This window comes from Fibroporia radiculosa, assembly GCF_000313525.1.
Source record: "Fibroporia radiculosa TFFH 294 genomic supercontigs, scaffold22166, whole genome shotgun sequence".
In the NCBI taxonomy this organism is placed as follows: domain Eukaryota; kingdom Fungi; phylum Basidiomycota; class Agaricomycetes; order Polyporales; family Fibroporiaceae; genus Fibroporia; species Fibroporia radiculosa.
The window spans coordinates 51,777-63,934 of record NW_012133503.1 but is presented as its reverse complement, the minus strand read 5'-3'; the positions used below and the strand labels follow the sequence as shown (position 1 = coordinate 63,934).

General features: G+C 50.2%; 6 protein-coding genes across 6 annotated transcripts; 3 read left to right on the top strand and 3 right to left on the bottom strand.

Annotated features, from left to right (window-relative positions):
* Nucleotides 1-7: 7 nt before the first annotated feature.
* Nucleotides 8-721, bottom strand: FIBRA_08013 (uncharacterized protein; the record flags this gene model as incomplete). The annotated part of the gene is made up of 1 exon (XM_012329673.1): nt 8-721. One exon carries the CDS (start codon nt 719-721, stop codon nt 8-10), a length of 714 nt encoding a protein of 237 aa, XP_012185063.1.
* Nucleotides 722-1,542: 821 nt separating this feature from the next.
* On the top strand, nt 1,543-5,202 carry FIBRA_08012 (uncharacterized protein; the record flags this gene model as incomplete). Its single annotated transcript, XM_012329672.1, has 10 exons — nt 1,543-1,604; nt 1,658-2,285; nt 2,337-2,733; nt 2,785-2,916; nt 2,974-3,122; nt 3,171-3,656; nt 3,710-3,978; nt 4,380-4,411; nt 4,466-4,931; nt 4,998-5,202. 10 exons carry the CDS (start codon nt 1,543-1,545, stop codon nt 5,200-5,202), a joined length of 2,826 nt encoding a protein of 941 aa, XP_012185062.1.
* Nucleotides 5,203-5,496: 294 nt separating this feature from the next.
* On the bottom strand, nt 5,497-5,973 carry FIBRA_08011 (uncharacterized protein; the record flags this gene model as incomplete). The annotated part of the gene is made up of 3 exons (XM_012329671.1): nt 5,497-5,535; nt 5,589-5,876; nt 5,932-5,973. 3 exons carry the CDS (start codon nt 5,971-5,973, stop codon nt 5,497-5,499), a joined length of 369 nt encoding a protein of 122 aa, XP_012185061.1.
* Nucleotides 5,974-6,952: 979 nt separating this feature from the next.
* FIBRA_08010 (uncharacterized protein) lies at nt 6,953-8,076 on the top strand (the record flags this gene model as incomplete). Its single annotated transcript, XM_012329670.1, has 7 exons — nt 6,953-6,988; nt 7,048-7,162; nt 7,221-7,343; nt 7,477-7,510; nt 7,564-7,757; nt 7,808-7,888; nt 7,946-8,076. The coding sequence occupies 7 exons, from the start codon at nt 6,953-6,955 to the stop codon at nt 8,074-8,076; spliced, it is 714 nt and encodes a 237-aa protein (XP_012185060.1).
* A 744-nt stretch (nt 8,077-8,820) lies between these two features.
* Nucleotides 8,821-9,845, top strand: FIBRA_08009 (uncharacterized protein; the record flags this gene model as incomplete). Its single annotated transcript, XM_012329669.1, has 3 exons — nt 8,821-9,100; nt 9,162-9,412; nt 9,471-9,845. 3 exons carry the CDS (start codon nt 8,821-8,823, stop codon nt 9,843-9,845), a joined length of 906 nt encoding a protein of 301 aa, XP_012185059.1.
* Nucleotides 9,846-10,356: 511 nt separating this feature from the next.
* On the bottom strand, nt 10,357-11,437 carry FIBRA_08008 (uncharacterized protein; the record flags this gene model as incomplete). Its single annotated transcript, XM_012329668.1, has 8 exons — nt 10,357-10,491; nt 10,550-10,626; nt 10,688-10,765; nt 10,822-10,873; nt 10,933-11,014; nt 11,070-11,262; nt 11,323-11,361; nt 11,416-11,437. 8 exons carry the CDS (start codon nt 11,435-11,437, stop codon nt 10,357-10,359), a joined length of 678 nt encoding a protein of 225 aa, XP_012185058.1.
* Between the last annotated feature and the right edge of the window lie 721 nt (nt 11,438-12,158).

The window sequence follows — 12,158 nt, the reverse complement described above, 5'->3', positions numbered from 1 at the left end:
ATGAGGCTTATCCAATAAAGTTCCACTCAGTGTGTTTCCCTTCCCCTCCTTGGCCCTCAACTAGGCCGTCGCTCTCCAGCTTGTGCAAGTGCATGTCGACACTGCGCGCTGCGGCCTCCCATAAATCTCTTGGGTAGTCCGCATATATGGACGAAACGATGGACCACGTCGTCCAATACCTGTTCGAAGGAGGCGGCTTCTGAATCACCTCCAAAATCTGTGTCTCCCGCGCTACGCGATGCTTTAGATATGTGGTGACCTGACCCAAGCCATTCGACACCACTGGCCCATGTCCTGGATACACGGGACCATACTTCTCGCCATTCTCACCGAAGGCAATGATCTTGCGCAAGGATGCCATATATATCCCAAGGACCTCGAATACAGAGCTGCCATGTCCGAGAACGGTGTCAGCCGTGAAAAGGGAGCAGTCGGGGGGATAGTAGAGGCATATAGAATCGGAGGTATGTCCCGGAGTATGTAAGATCTCTAAGATAGACCGGCTCGAATCGGGTGATGTGGTGGTCACAGGCAATTTTTGTGCATCGTAGAGATCATGGATAGGTTTACCGGAGGGATCGGGAGAAAACGAGCCATTAGGCAAGGTCGATAGTGAGTCGACGATAGACTGAAGTTTACCGTCGGGTGCGCTGAGGGGGTATTTGTGAATGCGCGGAGGATTGTATGGGAGAGACCGCGTCTTGGGATTGTCGAGCCACATCTGTCGAAGCAGATGCAGAACGGAAGGCAGGCCCTGGCAGTGGTCATGATGTTTGTGGGTCAGAACAATATCCGAGACATGCGGTTTGTCTGTAAGAACGTGGTGTGATGGATCCTGCAGCGCTCCCTGAAGAATAGGAATGTATTCATCCCGCCCCTCGCCTGTGTCAATGAGGATGTAAGGGTTCTGTTCCCCCACCAAATAGGTGTTCGTTCCTGTGAAAGACCTTCAGAAAGTGAATGGCGATTGAGCATCAGACAACTTGCCTTGCAATGTGTAAGTCCCAGGGTTCTAAAGCGACCATTAAGTCCAACTTATCCGATGCTGGTCTAAATGAGGACGCAGTACGATACCTGACCCAGGATCCGAATGACCGATCTGCTAACCTGTGATGCCCCCGTCATGAAGAATGGTGCACCACAAACAAGAGGAATGCAGACTGACTCTTGTGATAGCAGGTAGCTCCATGTCGTCGATCCAAAGATTCGATATGATGTGGGAGAGCAAATCGGAGTGGATTCTATTGGACAGGCTGGGACGCACGGTGCTGCACTATCTGGATAAGCTGGCTATGGGTATATGTACAAGCTAGCTGTTGATATAAATTGGAAGGGAAAAAATCGAGGAGACTACCAATGGTTGAAGTAACAAGACTGATGGGCTTAGGACGAGCCTGAGCGTTAGAAGCGGGGATGATTGTGGCATGCCCGAGGGAATACCGAGGAGATCTAGAAACGGAGGAGTGACCAAACACACGCAAAGCAAGAGCCAGCTCGGCGCCTATTCTGCAACATACAGCAGTGACAAGTTTATCTTCGACAATGGCGACCGCCGTGATGTCTCCTGCGGCCCTTCCAGATGGTCAGTTCCAAAAGCGCAAGAGGTGCGCTATATTTTATCATATTTTCTATTTAACCCCTTCTCATTTGTTCTTAGGTCCCGCTCTCGAGAACTCGAGAACTCGGAGCAACCTCCTTCCAGTCGGCGCAGGTCGTTGTCTCCTGCTCCTCCTGCCCGTCTTGTTGAAGTACCAAAAGTCAACGATGTTGACCCTGTACGTCGTGCTGAGCGGGAGAAGCAGCTTGCCGCACGCATGGCGGCAATTGAACTGGAGAAGATGGAGAAGGGAGAGGACAAGGACAAAAACAGGGAGTTCGACGCCAAAGCCGAATTTGCGAAGCTTACGAACACTCGATCTGGTGGCATGTATATGCCCCCAGCCCGCCTACGTGCACTGCAAGAAGCCGCATCGAAGGACAAGTCGAGCGCAGAGTATCAGCGACTCTCGTGGGACGCATTGCGCAAGTCCATAACTGGTATTGTCAATCGAGTGAACATCGCAAACATAAAGCATATCGTACCGGAGCTTTTTGAGGAGAATCTTATTCGAGGTAGGGGTCTTTTCGCGCGCAGCGTCATGAAGGCTCAGGCGGCAAGTTTGCCTTTCACGCCTGTTTTTGCGGCCCTCGTGTCCATTATCAACACAAAGTTACCTCAGGTAGGCGAGCTGGTGCTGACTCGCCTCATCAGCCAGTTCCGGCGGTCATTCAAGCGAAATGACAAGGTACATTACGTCGTTCTGATTGTTGTGACTATGCGTTGATAACTTCTTTAGATTGTATGCCACTCCACCACGACATTCATTGCGCATCTCGTTAATCAAGGAGTCGCGCACGAGATTATTGCTCTGCAAATTCTCGTCCTGCTCCTTGAACGACCCACAGATGATTCTATCGAAATCGCTGTCGGATTTACCCGCGAGGTTGGAGCTTTCCTTGCCGAGAACTCACCGAAAGCGAATGCGACCGTGTTCGAGCGGTTTCGAGCAGTCTTGAACGAAGGCACCATCAGTCATCGTGTGCAGTACATGATCGAGGTGCTCATGCAGGTGCGCAAGGACAAATACAAGGACAACCCTATCATTCCAGAGGGCCTTGACCTGGTTGAAGAAGATGATCAAATTACACACCAAATTCAGCTAGAGGAAGAGCTTCAAGTCCAGGAGGGCCTAAGTGAGTACTCGAACATGGTTTGAAAAGTTGATTCACTGACAGCAATGACAGACATCTTCAAGTTTGATCCAAAATACACAGAGAATGAGGAACGTTACAAAGCCATTAAAACTGAGATCCTTGGAGAGTCAGAGGACGAAGGAAGCGGGTCTGAGGAATCTAGCGACGAAGATGAGGAAGAAGGTGAGTCGACACATAGCATTCACATTTTGCGAATCCCTTCTAAATCCAGACTTGTAGCTGTGGAGGAGAAGGAAGGCATCGAGGACCGCACGGAAACCAATCTCATTAATTTGCGACGAGTGATTTATTTGACCATCATGAATGCCCTCAGTTATGAAGAAGCGGTTCACAAGCTGCTCAAAGTTCAAGTCAAAGAAGGTCAAGAGGTATGCAAATTCGTTCATTTTCGGACTGCTGGATTAATCGTCAGACAGATTGAAATGTGCAACATGATCATTGAATGCTGTTCACAAGAACGGTCCTACTCTACATTCTATGGTCTGATTGGGGAGCGCTTCTGCAAACTCAATCGAGTTTGGCATGATTGCTTCGAGGAAGCTTTTGGCAACTACTACACAACGATTCACCGATACGAGACGAATCGCTTGCGGAATATTGCTCGTTTCTTTGGGCATATTTTTGCCACGGATTCGGTCTCATGGGCCGCGCTAGAGCACATTAAGCTCACTGAAGAGGACACTACATCAAGTAGTCGTATTTTCATCAAGATCATGATGAATGAGGTGACCGAGTCGATGGGATTAAAGACACTAGTCGAGCGGTTCAAGGATGCCGAAGTCAAGGCGGCGTGCAAAGGCATGTTTCCTATGGATAACCCGAAGGACACCAGGTTCGCAATCAACTATTTTACCAGTATCGGACTGGGCGCTGTGACTGAGGAGATGCGCGAGCACTTAAAGGTACATCGAACATTGGGATACTCTATGATGATTTCTGACCTATGCTTCGACAGAATGCCCCCAGAATTATTATGGAGCAGCGCAGAGCGATGCTGGAAGCGGAGTCTTCGTCATCCGACTCTTCGGACACGGATTCGGACACGGATTCAGATACGGATTCAGATGATGACAGTTCCGATGACAGCCCACCGCGTCGGGCGCGTTCTCGGTCTCTGCCTAGACGGAACCGCGATGACGATAGGGACGTGCGACGACCAGCGGACGGGTATGATAGGAGGAGGCGGGATGATTCGAGGGACCGGGAACGCGCAAGAGACAGAGGGTACGACGGACACCGAGACCGATGGAGGTCGACTTCAGATGCTCGGGATAGAAGAGACCCGAGGAGGTGAATGCGCTCTGCTATGGGTTTCTGTGGTTTGCGGCTTGCTAGTGTTGCGTGATGGTGCTTCAATCCCTGTAGGGTATGTTTACATGTACTATGCATTACTTATTGAAGGATGCCGGAGCGGCGGATCACGTGCAGCGCCACAGACGCGTCTGACGCGTTACGTCAACAGGGCGCGACTCCAAGAGGGAGTTTGTTGAATGCGCACGCGGTTGTCATGGGGTCTGTCCACCCAAGACCCCTTTTCCCGCGCGCAAGAAATATCATCAAATACCCCGACTTTATCTCCAGTCCCCTTTTCCCACCTTCCTCTTTCTTTATCTGACTTACTCTAGCCCAAACACACCCCGCGAAATAGCCATGGCTGGTGAGGTCGTCCGCGAGATTCCGTAGAGCCCGCCAACTGAATATTTCACGGTAGGGACGAAACGCGCTGCAGAAGACGAGACGAATGGGCCCACCACCCGTTCTGCAAAGGCGCCCAAGACCGAAGGCGCAAGCCCCAAGACCCGCGGCAGAGGAGGTAAGAGAGGCCCCAAGGTGCGCGTGTCTCTCCGCATTCCGAGCATCAATACCTCACTCCAGAATGCTCTCCGCATCACCCAGGTGAATCTCGCCGCCTCGGCGTTCAAGTCGCGCGCGATGCCGCTACATGTGAACATCACACACACACCGCCCCCTCTTCCCGACGCGGCAGACAAGCCCGAGGGCCAGGAGATCACGTCTGTTGCTTCTGTTGACCCAGGCTTCGTTGGAACCACGACGCTCGTCCCAAGTACGTTCGCGACCGGCAGCTACGGCTGGAAGGGGAGCAAACGCGTTACCATCGAGCTGCCGAATCAAGAAGGCGTGGAGGGCGAGAAGGAGAAGGTTCATGTCATGCTGACGTGAGTATCCCTAAGGCTGCTATCTGTAGTGAATGGTTCAGCGATGGCTAATTCATGTGCTGTCAGTATCAACGCCACCGTCATGGGCAGTAAGGGTGCAAAGGAAGAGACGGGAGAAGAGGGAAAAGAGGAACAAACAGAAGAACATGTGGAGAACGGTGCGGAGACGAAAGAGAACGATACAGCGGCAAAGGAGGCCTTGGGCGACGATGCCCACGCAGAAGAGGATATCACAGAAGCTGCAAAGGAGACTACCGAGGCGGCGGCCTAGTCCTAAATCAGCCTTGCATTGAATTCGCTACATTATTCGTCGTCTTATGTATCGTCGATATATTGGGGCGGCGACGGGCTTACTGTATTCCCGTATCCAAATATGCTGAGAAACGATAGCGGCAGCTATGGATCACCCGGCGGCTGAACCGGCATTGGATTCAAAGAACTGGGAAGGTATCGTCTTAATTCGACCAATATGACCTTGTTCGTAAGGAGGTTGGACATTGTGCTTGTTGTAGGGTCATGAAAACTAAGACATCATAAGTACTCACTTCAGTAATCCGTATATGATTCAAGTTTGTCCTTCAAGTCTGAATACTTCCTCAAGATCCTGAAGATATATGTAAGGTCAGAATGACAAGCAAGCACCTCAACAGAACTCACCAGCCACCAGGAAACCTTCCCGCCACTTCCCTGCGCACCTTCCACGAAGCTCTCCTGCATTCCATCCGTCAACGCCCACCACCTACGAGTCTCCTGATCTTCTGCGATCTGCTGCATGTCCCCTTCAAAATCGGTGCCCGTGTATTTAAAGTTGGCGATGAGCAAATGCAGAGGGGAATAGTAATGTATCGAATAGTCCGCAATGTGGTGCTGGGTGAGGGCCGCGAGGACACCTGGCCATGCCGCTGCGTGCAGGGTCTTGTACTCTGCCTCTGCTTCCGGTTTCAACTGCATTTGTCTGGTGTTATTGAGCACAAAAGAGGCAGAGATTATATGCGATGACCTTAATAATCTGGCAAATACGCTTTGTATGAGGGATAGACATCGTCGCTGTCAGGATCGATGAAGTCGAACTGGGAATAGCCTCGTTCCGGCACGGTTGTGTTGTATAAATGGTGAAGGACCAGTAAGCCGAGGTCGTATCGGACAAGGTTGCTTGTGACCTGCGTAAATGTTCGTTGTGCGGCCCGGCCTCCACCGCAGTCTCACAGGAAATGGACGTAGTTCTAGAATACTCGCAGCCCAGAGCAGCACGATAGCAGAGCGTAGGATCCTGGCGTAATAGACCTATGAAAAAGGCCGATGGGAAGCGCTGCCTCTGGTAACGAATGATCCAATCCGATAAACATCTGACGATCTAGCAAATGGACCGACAGTGGACACCGACATCATGAAAACAGAGGCTGAACCGTTAAGGAAGAGTCAAGACGACATTTTTGACTACGGAGAAACAAGACGAGGACTTGATGTATTGCTCCGAGACGGGCTTTCAAGGACAAGGCGCGTTGTGTGGTTGATTGCTCTTCAGATAGACTGCCTACACACCTTCAGGATCCTGTCTTTGATTGTAGGAGGACCGCACGATGCATGGATTTCACGATGAAGTTATGAGCCGACACCAGCAACGATATTTCGGATCAAGGTTTTCCACTAGTCGTCAGCGCAGTATATTTTGGCGCGTAGCATGGGGCGTATACAAAACTCCTGTCAACTCAACTCTTTTTCTGAAAACGAAGACGAATGGCATAGAATATGTGGAGGTGCATAAGTGCTGAATTAGAAAGACGATAAGGTGAGCAGCAACGCAGGCAACACAAGGCGCACGCAACGAGTCGGAACGTTTGCTCAAGCGCCGCGCCATATCAGGATATTTAAAACTCCGCTGACTTCTCACTGCCTCGCGAATCGCGCCGTCCATTGCAGTGAATCCACGTCCCTCATCCTGCACTTACCTCTGCACGCCTTTTGACGGATTCCCCTCTACGCCCAAGTTCACGACTCATCTATTTACTTGACATACGAACATGGCTGAAGGCAGCAACTTCGATTATCTCTTCAAGGTGCGTAACCTCTGTTCTTGAACAGAACGACTTGAGCTACAGCCCTATAACACTCCCAGGTTGTACTCATTGGGGACTCCGGTGTCGGAAAATCGTGCGTTCCTCTCCGTGCATGCTTAGCCACTTCTCGACTCATAAAATTCATTCTATCATTCGTATCCCAACATAGTAACTGTACGTTGTCCGCTAGGCGCATTTCGTGGCTGCTCTAGGTTTTCTGACGTTAGCGCAGTGCTTTCGCGATTCACCCGGAATGAGTTCAACTTGGAGACGAAGTCGACTATCGGTGTGGAGTTTGCTACTCGCTCAATTACTGTAGACGGCAAGACGTTGAAAGCACAGATATGGGACACTGGTGAGCTTTGTTTCTCGTTTTCTTTATGAGGTGAACCTCGGTGTATGTGTATTGAGGAGGGTGGAAGGTGGGATGTATCGCTGGGAGAAGGCGCCGGATTGAGTTGTGCGGCCGCTAATATGGGGTCTTACAGCTGGCCAGGAACGGTATCGTGCGATCACGGCTGCGTGAGTATACTGCTCTTTAAATCGCAAAATGTATGCTTAAAAACTGTTCTCAGCTACTACCGTGGTGCTGTTGGGGCCCTGCTTGTCTATGACATTGCTAAGCACGGTACCTACGTCGATGTTACAAGGTGGTTGAAAGAGCTCCGCGACCATGCCGACTCGAACATCGTGATAATGCTCGTTGGGAACAAGAGCGATTTGAAACATCTTCGTGCTGTCCCAACGGATGAGGCGAAAACATTCGCGAGTGTGTCTCATAATCTTGTTATGAAGCACTAGGTTCACATTTCCTTTTAGCGGAGAATGGTCTGTCATTCATCGAGACGTCAGCGCTGGACGCATCGAACGTCGAGTCGGCATTCCAGACTATCCTTACCGGTATTTGTTTTCGTTTCGCTTGATGATGCATTTTTCCTAATGGCAATTACCTGACAGACATTTATCGCATCGTTTCGAGTAAATCCCTCGAGCAATCTTCAGACCCAATCAAGCCATCATCAGGCGATTCCATCACTGTTGCCCCGAGTGTTGATTCTAACACTAACCAGAATAGCAAGTGTTGTTAAATGATGGGCTTTGGGGTAGTTTTGTAACTGTCTTGAGGATGGTATTGGCTCTTCTGTGCATATTGTTAACTGTGTCTTTACTGTAATCCCATTCGCTTGTCTATATGCCTGGGACGCACAATAGTACGCTGTCACGTCTAAATCGTAAGATAACATGCTTGTGGCCACAATTATAATGTTGCCCAACACTAAAAGAATAGACATAGCCATGTTGTAACATCAGGAAAAACAACAAACGGAAAAGCCAAAAAGGTTTGTGAAGAGCACGGCCCATTTGCGCGAACAGACGACTCGTCCTTATCTCCTAAGACTAACTCGGCACACCCTGCAGGTTGCGGAATTGCTTCCCTGGCCAGTCAAGGGCGGATTACACCAGACCATGTCTCCGCTTCCGCGGTGGACAGTCAAAGTCACCAAGTTTTCTGGAGGGGACGGTCTTGAACCAGCGCACAAACGAGTGAACCCGTTGAAGCTTTAGACCACCTCACATTCCCGGAATAGGGCCGCTACAGCCACTACGCCATTGTACCATACTTTCTATGGAAGCAATATATCCTATGTCGCTATCCATTCTCAACTAACTTATAGCAGCAGCTTTGCTACAGTATTGCAAGTTGGCCGGATGCAATACACGACACATGCGGACTAAGGTTGCTCGCTTCTGGTGCTGTCGCCGGGTGCGGAGACCCGCTGGCGAATAAGTCTTTCTTGATTGTATCTCTTCCAACGCTGAGACCCCCAAGGATGTTGCTCCTCCTTGCCCCACTAGTCGCGGTCTACCAGTATGTTTTGGAGCCGGTCGCGCCCTTCACTTGGTTTGGGCTTTCGTTTTCCCTGCTCGACATTGCTGCAGCACTTCGAACGTGTGTCGCGCTGCGTCAGCTGAAAGAGGGCTTTCACGCACGACATGTCGCGAAGAAACAGGCCTCAAAGGAAGTGACTATCCAGGAGGTTGAGGATCGATCTTTCGTGCGAGATGCTACCGCTACACTCATGGTTGTGTTTGGAGGCGAGCTTATGACGGGTGAGTACTAGTATTAGATGCCGTTTTGTGCGGATTGGATACTGACCTATCGTGCCTGAAGCCCCTGCCCTAGGCATACCGTCTTCATTCATGATCTCAGGGACTGTGCCCGCATTCTACACGGCTATTCAAGCACTCGTCAACCGTCTCCCAGCGGTCCCCACGCCTTCTCTCCAGACCGAGCTCCCGGTCTCTATTCTAGATGGATTTACGCGTGCTATGCTCCTTTGTAACATTATACCCCCGATGATTGTCAACCATTCATCGCAGGCGATATCTACATCTCCCTGGTCGTTGCTACTAACGTCCCTGGTCCGTATGCGATCTACTCCGATCGAAGGATCTTCTGATCATTTTGTTGCGTATTCAGGTTACCGCCAATGGCGGATGGTTCTGCGTGAACCTTCTATCGTTCCTCCAGCCCTATGCTCTCACGCTCACTACGCCCCCTGAGTTCATGGCATACGGCTGGACGGCCACCGACTTATGGTGTGCACCGCTCGTAACAGGGCTGTATGCGCTTTTGACGCACGCACAGCCCTTCTGGGCCGAGGCACATGCCGCCACTTTGGGGTGGTGGGGCTCTGCAACCGACGAGAAGGTAGAAGCGGTGGACCCTGAGTATGCCCGTGCGCTGTGCGCAGTGGTGTTGGCGACGATGTTTGTGACGCGGACGGTCAAGACGTTCGGCACCGCGCAGAACAAGATTGGGCCGGTTCCAGGCCCCAAGCTGAAAGTTCAGTAACGAGGCGTGAGCCGAATAGGTGATATTGTTTGAATTTTTCATCTACACGTTGTAAAACGTGATGCATGGAATGTATATAGCTATGTTATCTACAATGGTATCCTATGCCTTAGACGCGATCTTCGGTGGACTTGCTACGACGTGCTTTCGAATGTAATCTATGCGCTTTTCTGCTTTGAAATGTGGAATCTCAAGAACATGAAGGCATCTAAGTAGTATTCAAACGTGCCAGGTTTACTCAAAACACTATACTACATGATGCGTGCTGGCCCCACACAACACTTACTTTCTCACTTACTGGTCCCCGAGGCCCTTGTCAAAGTTGTGGGTGCATCAAACAATGGTCGCGAGTCCGGAGCTTGATATTATTTATTCGGGCGACAATTAAAACATGTTACAGTAGCGATAGCGAACGTCAATAGCGATACAACAAGAAGGGGTATGACAAATACAACAAGACTCGAGTCCAAGAATTGACAAAAGTAATCACTTGTCATGGATGCATACTCTACTACTGAAGAAGTATCCACGTTGATGTCACAACGAGGGTAAGGACAGGGAACGATATTGATGCACATATCGCACTATTAGATCCAGGCACGGGTAGGAAATGCTGAGCATCCTCTGCTTGCTGCGCTGCTGATTGCTATACAATGTCATCATTAGCTCGAAAGAAGGCCACAGGGTATGTATGCAATTCCTACTTTGAAGGCGGCAATGCCAATTAAGATTCCCGCGGCAAAGAAACAGAACGCGATGATCAGCCAAATAACACCCCATACTAGTTATATACATGTGAGCACGAATAATAGTCATAGTTTGCACACTAGAAAAGTACAGACCTTGGGAGGGACAGCAGCCACAAATATCCGCGAACGAAGAGGCATCAGATCCATTTATCTTTCGGTCAATCGTATCATCTTAAAAAACGGAGATGAGCAATCTATAGACACCGATGAAAATCATATATGCGCACCGACTATGTCCCATAGGACGTACATGCACGACATGACGCCCATGAAGAGGATCTTATTTCAGTAAGACGGTTAGTCCCGACCTAATCCCGAGCGAAGGTACCCGTACTCACGAAATATCTCAGGGCAGCTCCGCCATCCACGAACCAGAACAGGACGATCAGACCCGACATACCCAAAATGAGCACCCACGTTCTGGAGACAGGTAAGCTTCAATGCCAGTGGGGATAACAGTCCGAAGGCCACGCACAGCCAATCTTTCCGCGCCCACCAAAGTGTGAAGAGAAAGAATGCAGCGAGGACGAGGGAGGCGACTTTACTCGCGTTTGTGTCGAAACCGCACACAATCAAAGCCGCACCAATGAACCCCGAGCCAAGGTAGCCAGCGGGAAGGGTCAACCAGGGTATCCCTCCGGACATGCGCGTAGCACCACCCTCGTCCGCTGGCACGTACACGCGAAATTAGCACAAAATCTATACTTCACAATAAATTTTATACTCACGATCGAGCTCGATGGAGTGGATACGTGCGCAAGTGAGTACTGTCGAATATCAGAGATTTTGCGCTAATTCGGCGGTACAACTCTGGGACTTACCACCCATGAAAGCATGGCTCATCTTATTTGTCGTGGATGAGTGCAAAAATTCACGAAACAGGCGGCTTACTTGCCTCGTGGAATCCGACCGTCAATAATCTGCAGCGCTGTCTGAGGTCCAATCCACAATAGAACAGTGAGGAACTTACTTGAAAGGGTAGACTATGCACCGGACATATTGTCAAGAGCAAAGTGATGAGTTTGCGAGAAGTACTCACTCAAATACGAGAGGTACGGCACATGCCTTGGAAAGACACTTGAGCAAGACGGACGTGAAGTCGACAAACTGTTCACGCACCACAAAATAGCAATTCCAACGATGTAGCATGCTGCCACAATCAACGTTGTCCGCTGCGTGGGGTCTGGCGTAAGTCGGTCTTGCACACTCCGTGCAGTCACATAGAACGTGTGAGTCGCATTTTCGGGGACGTAGGGCATAGCTCGTTAGCGTATATCGTCAAATTCGTGACAGTGATCTGGGCGGAAAGTTTGGCAGTGTTCAGACAAAGAGCAGGGCTTTATAGTTGTTGGTTTGCTTGGCGGATAATGGAAGTTCGGATAAGATTCCCGTATGCGCAGTGCTCACAGCCTGGAACACTGCACCAAGAACATCATGGTAAGACGCCCCCAACAGCGGCATGCTTCATTTGCCTGAAGTGGGCATCGAATGCCCCCCAGTCACACAGAACACGTCTACTTTGGACACCAATCCGAGAACTTCACAAAGTCAAACAAGTAGTTCA